This window comes from Hypanus sabinus, chromosome 4 (genome assembly GCF_030144855.1).
Source record: "Hypanus sabinus isolate sHypSab1 chromosome 4, sHypSab1.hap1, whole genome shotgun sequence".
NCBI lineage: Eukaryota > Metazoa > Chordata > Chondrichthyes > Myliobatiformes > Dasyatidae > Hypanus > Hypanus sabinus.
The window spans coordinates 44,164,679-44,175,430 of record NC_082709.1 but is presented as its reverse complement, the minus strand read 5'-3'; the positions used below and the strand labels follow the sequence as shown (position 1 = coordinate 44,175,430).

The 10,752-nt window shown below is 39.8% G+C and overlaps 1 protein-coding gene across 2 annotated transcripts in view; it reads left to right on the top strand.

Annotated features, from left to right (window-relative positions):
* Window positions 1-736: 736 nt before the first annotated feature.
* rftn2 (raftlin family member 2) overlaps window positions 737-10,752 on the top strand; it is a 70,758-nt gene continuing 60,742 nt past the window's right edge. Inside the window, exons 1-2 of one of the 2 annotated variants that reach the window (XM_059966954.1) lie at window positions 737-1,300; window positions 1,725-1,874. In XM_059966954.1, the coding sequence (XP_059822937.1) occupies window positions 1,733-1,874 (142 nt within the window). In that variant the 5' untranslated portion in view covers window positions 737-1,300; window positions 1,725-1,732. The remainder of the gene's footprint in view (window positions 1,301-1,724; window positions 1,875-10,752) is intronic. The other variant, XM_059966953.1, reaches the window with a different exon arrangement.

The window sequence follows — 10,752 nt, the reverse complement described above, 5'->3', positions numbered from 1 at the left end:
TATTTCTGTGAGGAATGCACACCTTGAAAATATAGTCCGGTGTAGAAATCAGAAAGTGGTACATAACATTCCTCCTAATCCCCTCCAAAAAAAATTATTTTCATCTGAAAACTATTTATTCACCTTCCCAATTAGCTTTAAATTCTCTCATGAAGTAAATTTGCATTTTCATTTGCTCCACCTTGTAAAAGAGGTGTGTGAGTTTCTTTCAAATACCTACTTCCAGATTGTTTTGGATGCAAGTACGCAATTCTGTTATAGCTTTCACTAAACAAAAATAACACCCCCCAACCACCTTTTATAAGCAAGGAGCAGCCTTTTAAGAACAACCGCCTGAGTGGATTTCCACATGTCATGCTGCTAGCTGCCTATCATGATTCTGAATATTATGTGAGGGAACCAATTAAATGCAACTTTAACAAAATTGGTAACAGCTATCCTTCCATGCTACCAGCCCAAGATCAAAAAACTAGGACTCTAATTTTGAACTAAGACAAACCTGTGATTTTATGTTACAGCATTCTACAAGTTAAGTAACTGTTGTGTAAGTGTGTATTTGATTAATTTTGAAAGAGATAACAAAAAATAAAGTTCAAGCCTCATTTAACTTCTACAATGTTATTGTGCAGGGCAGTGTATTATTAATATTGCAGCAGTTACTTGTTTAGACGATGGTGATGTTTTGAATTCCAAATGTATTCGTAATATCGCAGTACTCCACTGAGGAGGTGATTTTGTGGTGCTTAAGAAACTGCTTCAGCATATTTTCCTTCTTTTAATCATTTTGAATTTATGAAAAGTAAAGGAGTGTAACCTTTGGGAATACTTGAAGTAATTTTCGTCATCTTAGAAATCTTACAGTTTTACAGTTCATCTACTTTTAGTTTAATTCCAATCTCTGCCATTCACCGTTTTTAGTTTAGTTATAAAGTAGTTATACCCGTGCAACTCGGACAAGATTGTTATTTTTTTTGGATTTTAATGCAGCAAGATCAATTTGTTGTAATTGTATATGACAAATTAGTTTCCTGAAACAAATTCTTGATTTGCTGTGGTTTTCTAAGTATCCAGGAACTAAACTTTAATCTAAAAAGTGAACGACTTCAACAGAATCTAAGGCTCTCAGTGCGTTAACGATTCCTCTCAGATGCCAGAAACAGTTTCCTCTCAGGGATTTTACTTCCTTTCTGGAAATGATTTTAGTCTACAACCATTTTGGAGCTTTCTACTTCAGACAGAGTTTCCATCTGCAGATTGAACAGACATCTGTCTGGTTCCAGAGCAGTTCTTCTCATCGCAGGTAACGCCAGCCAAGTTTGATTCTTGTCTTTTGTTTACTTGTTAATTACCTACTTTAAATCTGTGGGGGAGGACAAGGCTTGTGTCTACTATTAAACTATTAAGGGCCTTAGAGCAGACTGACGTGGCATGAAAGGCTGTGATAAGTGAAGCTGTATGTGTATAGTATTAATGGATGTAGCTAACTTCAAGTTTTCAGGGATTATGCTTAAAATATCCCCCCAAAAAACTCAAATAAATGGGCAGGATTTTAATACTGTATGTTGAGAAACTGCTGACTTTTTTGTGAGTTGAGGGGCCCTGTTTCACTTTTAACTGACTTCAGGATTTATAGAGGCCAGAGGCATAACAGAAATTATAACTGCCCTTTGTTGAAATCAGAGTCACAGTACTCACAAGTATTTCTTGAATCTGACCGTTTGCAGATCCTGCCATGGGTTGTGGGCTACGAAAGCTGGAAGAACCTGATGATAGCAGTCCTGGCAAAATATTTTCTACTCTGAAGAGACCACAAGTGGAAACAAAGACTGAGATTTCATATGAATATCTTTTACTGGATTTTACTTTAGACATCAGTGAGTTGCTTTTACTTTGTTGCTGCTTCTGTTAAAAGCTACAGTTAAATGTTTTTAATATTCATGTTAATCAAAAAAATTGTTGGTTGAGCAATTGTTTACCCACATTTCAGCCAACAGTCTTCAGTGTAGTTATTGTAACTTAGCACTAACATCTGTCACTTCCAGACACACAATGATAGCAAATAGGAGTTGAGGTCTTTTTCAGTTAACAAAGCTGCTTTAGAAATGGCTTCAAAGTTAAATACCTAGCTCAATTTCAAGAAGCAAATTACATGCATACTAAATATTATTTCTGGGTGTTCAGTTACTATTCTATTTAGAAAGCAGCAGGCTGCTTTTCCCCATTGGTTTTATGAAGATAGCACCCCTGCTTAAACTGTGTCCGTAGACAAATAAACAAACCCAGATGGCAGTGTTTTGGAAACAGAATATCCAGTGTCCATTTGAGGTTCGTTTAACAGTTTTAAGTTGTAGTTCATTTGAAATTTTCCAGTTGCTCAATCAGATTGTTATTTGTTGAAAATAATGTTATCATATCTGATGAAAGCTATATGTTTAAAGAAAATCGAATAAAAGTAATTATTGTAATGTTTTTACTATTTTGATATTCTCCTCTGCTCCACCTCTGTCCCTTTCACCACCTACTCCCTCACCACATTCCCCCACCACTTTTCAAAACACATTGATTCCATTTGTCTACTGTTCCACCAATACACAGGAGCCAAAACAACTATTTTTCATAGATAAACTGAGGCAATCTTAATGATCTTTTTTTACTGCTGGGCATATTACAGCTGGGTTTATTCACATTAAATCCACATATAACAGCACTTGGTAGTAGTAACCATTACTGTGCTTTGTTTGTCTACTTATAGAACATAAACTAATTGCAGCAATGAAATTGAAACTGCAAATTAACACTGGAAGCAGAGAACTAAGATAATCAAATTTAAATCTCAGGTGCTGAGAGAGGGAAATTTTAAAGGAGCTTATTTCTAGCACTTTAGTTCAAAGTTCATAGTAAATTTGTTATCGAAGTATATGAATGTCACCATTACAACACTGAAATTTGTTTTCTTGTGGACATACACAGTAAATCAAAGAAACATAATAGAATCAATGAAAGATAGTATTCAACAGGATGGACAAACAACAAATGTGCAAAAGACAACATGTTCAATTACAAAAGAGGGGCTAAAAAACAATAAATATCAAGAATATGAGATGAAGAGTCCCTGAAAGTCCATCAGTTGTGGAAACAGTTCAGTGACGGGGCAAGCAAAATTCTCCCCTCTGGTTCAAGAGCCTGATGGTTGAGGTGTAATAACTGTTCCTGAACCTGGTGATGTGAGTCCTGAGGCTCCTGTACCTTCTTCCTGATGGCAAGACACATGACCTAGATGTTGAGTGTCTTTGATGATGGATGCTGGTTTCCTGTGACAGCCTACAGACTTATATTATTTTCTTTGGAGGATCAAGCAGAAAAGAGGAAGATATAAAGACGGTTGTTACTTTGCAGTTCTAGAAATTATATGGCACATTACTGCTTGATTTCTAATTTTTTTTTAATAGGCACTGTCCATCGATTTGTTTTTGTCTCTGTATAATAATTTAGAATGGTGTCAAGGATGGGTTGGGAGGAGATTTCTTAAGAAGATAATCACTTTAAAGAAATAATCACTAATCGATGTAGATACACAGGTTTCTCTGAGACTTCGACAGTAGACTTGCTTGCTCAGTTCCGTAGGAAATGTTGTAGAGTTTTTGCTGCTTTCCAAAAATATTCTTAACAAGAAGGTTTATTATGGAATACTTAACATTCCAGAAAAGCGCAGTAGATTCAACGTGATTCAGGTTGTAAACTGGAACCTAAATGAAGTATAGTTCTTTCTTAGCTCAGATCAAAATAAAGAGCAAACTTGAAAAGAACAGGTAAAATTCAAGTTATAATATTGTTGTCTTATCTCACAAAGAAAAGTTACTGCAATAGATGTTTTATTATTTAACACCCAAAATCATAGAATGAAAAAGAAATCAGGCATGGTATCTTACTGCCATTTCCCTCCTTCATTTCAAAAATCCTATTGTTGCAAACTTCGCAGCTCAATCCTTGTAAATGACACTAAGATGAGAGTGTTTCATATTTGGCTCCTTTCCTCACTTAAAAGGTCGGTCATGTCACATGAAAGGTTTAAAGTAATATTAAGGCATTTTTGTCCATTTAACCATGCTCTGCTGCTTTTTGGTGCTGTAGTAAGCGTCCGCTATAACACAATCAACCTTTAGTTCCTTTACAGTGACAGCCCTCTTTTGATAACACACTTGCCTCTGGGTGACTGCCCTGTGCTCAAAAAGAGCCATAGCTCAAAATAAAAGGAGTACATTGATAGCAGGCTGAAAGAGCATGTATAAAACCCCCTGTGATTTTCCTCACAGATATGGCAGGAAAATACAGTCCAAAGGACAAAGTGATGAATTTTCTGCCAAGGTGGAAGCAGTTAAGAACTGGTAGATGATAAATGTAAAGAAAATTGCAAAAGAATAGTAAGTGGCTTAATGAGACATTGAGAAGGGAGAAGAAGATTCATGTGACAAAATAATTAAACATACAATTGCAAGTACAGGGAAGTTAAAGCAAAGTAAGACTATTCAGGGCCCACACAAGGTCTTTCAGCATTTAGCAGAAGAAATAAAAAGGCAAAGTTACACACACAAAATGCTGGTGGAACACAGCAGGCCAGACAGCATCTATAGGAGAAGCACTGTCGATGTCTCAGCCGGAAACATCGACAATGCTTCTCCTATAGATGCTGCCTGGCCTGCTGTGTTCCACCAGCATTTTGTGTGTGTTGCTTGAATTTCCAGCATCTGCTGATTTCCTCGTATTTGCTCTTTAAAAAGGCAAAGTTGTTCCTTTCCACTGAAGATTGTAGCCCAAAATACCCATTTCCTTCTTATCCAAACCTTCATGAGAACCTGAAAAACTAAGTACACAACCATCACTCCTACCACTTCCAAATGAACAAGAGGGAATAACTTCACCCAACTTCACTGAACTGTACTCGCAGCCTATGAACTCTTCTGCTCATGTTCTCAATATTTATTGCTTATTTATTCATTATTATTATTTTGGGTTTCTTTTTGGTTTCGTTGTATTTACTGTGAGTGCCTGCAAGAAAATGAATCTCAAGGTTGTATATGGTGACATATATGTACTTCGATAATAAATTTACTTTGAACTTTTGAGTGAGCCAGCTGAAGTGTGAAATTGCTTAAATGATTATTCAGAGAAATGCAGGAAGAAAAGATAGTTAAACAGTGCAACAACCCAAATTAGGAAATAAACTGAAGTGATAAATGATTAGCAGAACAGAACAGTGCGTTGGAACAAGGCAATTCAAAGTGATTTCACCTTGAATTGGTTCCACAGGATGATAGGGTGGTAAATGAGGTGTATAGTATGCTTGCCTTTATCAGTCAAGGGATAGGAAGTTATTCTGCAGCTTTATGAAGTCTCTGTTTAGGCATGTCTAGAGAATTGCATCCAACTTTCATTGCCTCATTATAGGAAGGATATGGAAGCTTTCAGAAAGGTGCAGAAGAAGTTTACCAGGATGCTGCCGGATTAGAGGTCATGTGCTATACGAAGTGATTTGACAAACTAGGGTTATTTTCTCTGGAGCAGTAGAGACAGAGGGAAAACCTGATAGAAGTTTATAAAATCATGAGAGGCATAGATAGACTAAACTGCTCATTTCTTTCTCCCAGGGACGATATGTCAAACACTGAAAGGCATATATTTAAGATGAGATGGGTAAATTTCAAACCATATATGTAGAGCAAGTTTTTTTTCACATAGAAAGTGAAATGCACTGCCAGGAGCAGTGCTGGTGGAGGATACAATAGCGGCATTCAAGAGGTTCTCAGATAGGCACATGGTAGAGGTGTCATTAGCTTAATTAGTTCATTACAACATCATGAGCTGGAGGTCCTTTTCCTGCGCTGAGCAGTTCTACTTTCTATGAATGGTGAACAGCTTGGATGGCATCTCTGTAAATTGCAGTCTCACACTATTAATTCACTGATGTGGGAAGAACTAAATAGAATTTTCATTTTGTACATTTATATAGTGAAATGGTCAGGAAAGTGCAGATGGGAGTTGGGGTATCCATAGAATATATTCTATAGAGGGGTGGTTTAGCTCTTAGTTAAATAGTAAGTGAAAGCAACCTGGAACTGGAATTGTGTTGTAAATCATGAAAAATTATCTAACAAATCCATAGATCTGGGATGGAAAGTTGTGATGCAGGAGAGATCCTGTTCCCATTGAAGGAAGACGGACCAGGAGTGGAAGCTTGGGAAATGAGCAAAGCTCAGAGGGCTGCCCACCACTGCTGAGGTAAGCCTCAGAGGAAGAAAATGGAGGTATGCAGCAGAGAAAAAGTGGTCAGAATTAATAAACTGCAGACAGAGGAACCAGTGAAAAGACCAAGGGAGTCCCTGCAATCTGTTTTAGAGTGACTGTCATCCAGTGGGGTGGGACTTCTGCCTACATAATGCATCTGCACTAACCTGGGAGAAATCCATGGTCAGCCAGTCTTAATATTCATGGTCAGGATCAGGGTATTGCTCATTGTACCCAGAAACTGTGACAGATTTATAAGGAGGTTATGCATCTTATTTTGTGTTTTGAGGCTGCACAGCTCTTACAACGGATCTGCAGGTTGGAACTCTGAGCTGGTATTCTGTGGTACAGCAGCTGCCATGGTCTGGCATTCTTTGATTCTGTAGCTCTATACTAACTAATTAATTCTAACTAAGATCTAAAATTATAAGCAAATGATTTCAGAGGTTGGTCGAAGACTACATCTGCAGCATGCTACCACCTACACTGGATCCCCTACAGAACCAGTCTACCGATGACACCATAGCCACAGCACTACACACCGTCCTCACTCACCTGGAGAAGAGGGATGCATTCATTAGAATATTGTTCCTGGACTACAGTTCAGCATTCAACACCATAATTCTCTCCAGACTTGACAGGAAGCTCAGAGACCTCGGCCTGCAACAAACCTTGTGCAGCTGGATCCTAGACTTCCTATCAGATCTCCAACAGGTGGTAAGGATGGGCTCCATCACCTCTGTCCCTCTGACCCTCAACACAGGAGCTTCCCAGGGTTGTGTTCTGTGTCCCTTTTCTACTCCCTTTACATCCACAACTGTACTGCCACACACAGCTCCAATCTGCTAATCAAATTCGCAGATGACATGACTTCGATCAGCCAGAAATTTAATAGTACTGAGACAGTCTACAGAGGAGAAGATGTCACCCTGACCCAGTGGTGCCAGGATAATAACCTCTCCCTCAATGTCCAAAAAACAGAAGAGCTGATCATGGATTACAGGAGGAATGGAGACAGGTTCGCCCCAATCAACATCAATGGGACTGCAGTTGAGAGGGTGAGTAGTTTCAAATTCCTCGGTATACACATCACCCAAGATCTCACCTGGACTGTACACACCAGCTTTGAGGCAAAAAAAAAAGCACAACAGCCTCTCTTCCACCTCAGGTTACTGAAGAAGTTCAGCATGGGCCCCCAAATCCTCAAGACATTCTACAGGGGCACCATTGAGAGCATCCTGACTGGCTGTATCACTGTCCGGTATGGAAACTGCACCAACTTTGATCACTGAACACTGCAGAGTGGTTCAGACAGCCCAGCACATCTGTGGATTTCAACTTCCCTCCATTGAGGACATTTGTAGCAGCAGGTGCGTAAAGAAAGCCTGGAAGATCATTGGGGACACCAGTCAACCTGACCATAAACTGTTTGTTTGCTTCCATCTGGCAAACAGTACCACAGCATTAAAGCCAGGACCAACAGGAACAGGACAGCTTCTTTCTACAAGCCATCAAACTTTTAAATTCATATGCTGTACTTTGCGACGGAGTCGTAACACAAAGATTTTTACTCCCTCACATTGTGGGATGTATGTAAGATCTAAATAAATTCTAACTCTAATTGTAAATTAACAAAGATCTGTACTAAATTGTAGGCAATTAATGTGCCAATGCAACTTCTACAATTTTAGCTTATTTAGGAAAACTGGGTTACCAACTGTTATCAACAAATACAAAATGCTGGACAAATTCAGCAAATCAGGCAGAATCTAAGCTGCAGAAGGTTGTAAATCTAGTCAGCTCCATCTTGGGTACTAGCCTACAAAGTACCCAGGACATGTTTAGGGAGCAGTGTCTCAGAAAGGCAGCATCCACTACTGAGGATCTCCAGCACCCAGGGCATACCCTTTTCTCACAGTTACCATCAGGTAGGAGGTACAGAAGCCTGAAGGCATGCACTCAGTGATTCAGGAACAGCTTCTTCCCCTCTGCCATCTGATTCCTGGATTTTTGGACACTACCTCACTTTTTCTTAATATACAGTATTTCTGTTTTTGAATATTTTTTCATCTATTCAATATACATAATTGATTTACTTGTTTATTTATTATTTTTATTTTTATTTTATTTATTATTTTTTCTCTCTGCTAGTTTATGTATTGCATTGAACTGCTACTGTTAGGTGAACAAATTTCATGACACATGCCAATGATAACAAACCTGATTCTGATTCTGATATATGGAAGGGAAAGAAAAAGTTGATGTTTTCCCTCTTTATTGGGCCTGAAAAGGAAGGGGGCAGAAGCAGAATAAAAAGGTCAGGGGGTTGAGAGGGATGATGAGAGAAACTAGGAGGTGATATGTGGAAGAGGTAAAGGGCTGAAGAAGGAGGAATTTGATAGGAGAGAACGTGACCCTTGGAATATGTGACCCAAAGAGTGAATATATTTTTTAAAAAGCTCAGAGGAAGATGATCAAGGGCATTTTCTACGGTCTGGACATTATGTGGTCTGTCACGATTCAGGTCCTGAGGGGGCCAGACTAGAGAGTTTCAAATTGTGTACGGTCAGAGATGAACAAAAAGCTTCAAGAGGATGAAAGAAATCTTAAAAATACATAAAGAGCACAGTGGTAACATTTCCAGATTTTTTTTGTTGAATGTAATATTTTGAAATGTTCTTTTATTGGAAATTTACAGTAGATCTGCAGTGGACTGAATCCAGTTCAGGCTTTAATTATTATAAAATTTCCTGAAGTGGGGTGGAGAGTGGATGTGGACCATCTTGCTTATCACAGGATATGGTTGCCATAGTATTGAAAGTCTCTCCCATTGGTTTATGATCCTTCCAAGTCCTCATTTGTGTTTAGCCTCATTGACATTAAGGAACTTAGCTTTTCAGGCATCTTTGATTTCTTGGCCCATGCAGAGCATGGTAGGAAAGCATAAGGACATAAGACATAGGAGCAGAATTAGGCCATTCAGCCCATAGAGTCTGCTCCACCATTCCAAAATGGTTCATTTATTAATCCTCTCAAACCCATTCACCTGCCTTCTCCCTGATGCCCTGACTAGTGGATGTAGCGTATATGGACTAAATAAAAGTACAGAAGGGATCAGCGGAGCAGCCATTGTCAAGAGTAGACCAGTGGCGAGTGTAGAAGCGACAGGCTTTGGCTCATTCAGGCTTCAGTGAAAGTGGGTTTGGGCGAGGTAAGTGAGTAGGTGGACTTCGTTTTTGGTTTATCTTTGCATTTTTTTGAGGAATAGAGAACATGTCAGTAGGGTTAGTATTTTGCTCTGGGTGTCAGATGTGGGAATCCTGGGAATCTTTCAATCTCCCAGATGGCCATATCTGCACCAAATGCACCAAGATGCAACTCCTGAGAGACCATGTTAGGGATCTGGAGCTGCGGCTCGATGACCTACAGCTTATTAGGGAGAGTTAACAGGAGATAGAAAGGAGCTACAGGGAGTTAGTCATCCCATGGCAACAGGAGTTAGATAAGTGGGTGACAGTCAGGGAAGCGAAGGGAAGAGCTCAAATAATAGAAAGCACCCCTGTAGCCATCCTCCTCGGTAATTGTTATCATGTTTTGGATGCGGTTGAGGGGGATGACCTGACAGAGGATGACCACAGCGATCAGGGCTCTGGCACTGAGCCTGGTTTCCTTGGTGCAAAAGGGAAAGAGGAAGATGAGTGTAACCCTTACCCAACAGGCTGGTATATGTCTAGGGGAAAAAGGAGATCCAGCCACTCTCCAACCCACCTCCCGTTACACGCAGGTGCTGTGAGAATCGAGTTTTATGCCTCGCGCCCGCCAACAGTATCAAACCCACAACAAATACCGTTATGAAATACACTTTAAAGAGTTTACTAAAATTAAAAGAGTAGTAGGCAATACAATATATATATATATACAAGGAAAAAAACAAAAGGCGCCGACTTATCAAAGTTCAGTCTGTTTAGTGCACTCGTTGGAGCTCAATCAACGAACCAATCGACCCATCCGGCCGTCGCACCTCGGACCACCCCGGTGGTCTTACGAGCAGTCCAGCACACGTCCACCTTCCTCGGTGTCATCCTCGGCCTCCTCCTCCCACCAAAAACCCGCGAAAGCCCCTCCCCCAAGTTCCCAGCATCACAAGACACAATAACATTCCCCATTGATTAACAAATGAATACAATTACCATATCAGCCATTCTAAAGTGAAACAACGGCGAGAGAAACACTTATCCGACAAAGAAGCATTCCTACTTGTAACAAACCAAAGAGGCCATTTTGAGTAACATACACAGGACATTGTACATTCTCTCCCCACCCGCAAATGTCATGCCCTCATGGCATTACTAGAGTTCCCCAAAGCTTCTTGCAACACACAAAACCCAACCCAGGTGCAGAACGCAGTGACATAACTACCCAGAGCAGTAGAAATCACACTCGGTTCTCCCGGTACCACATATGTCAACC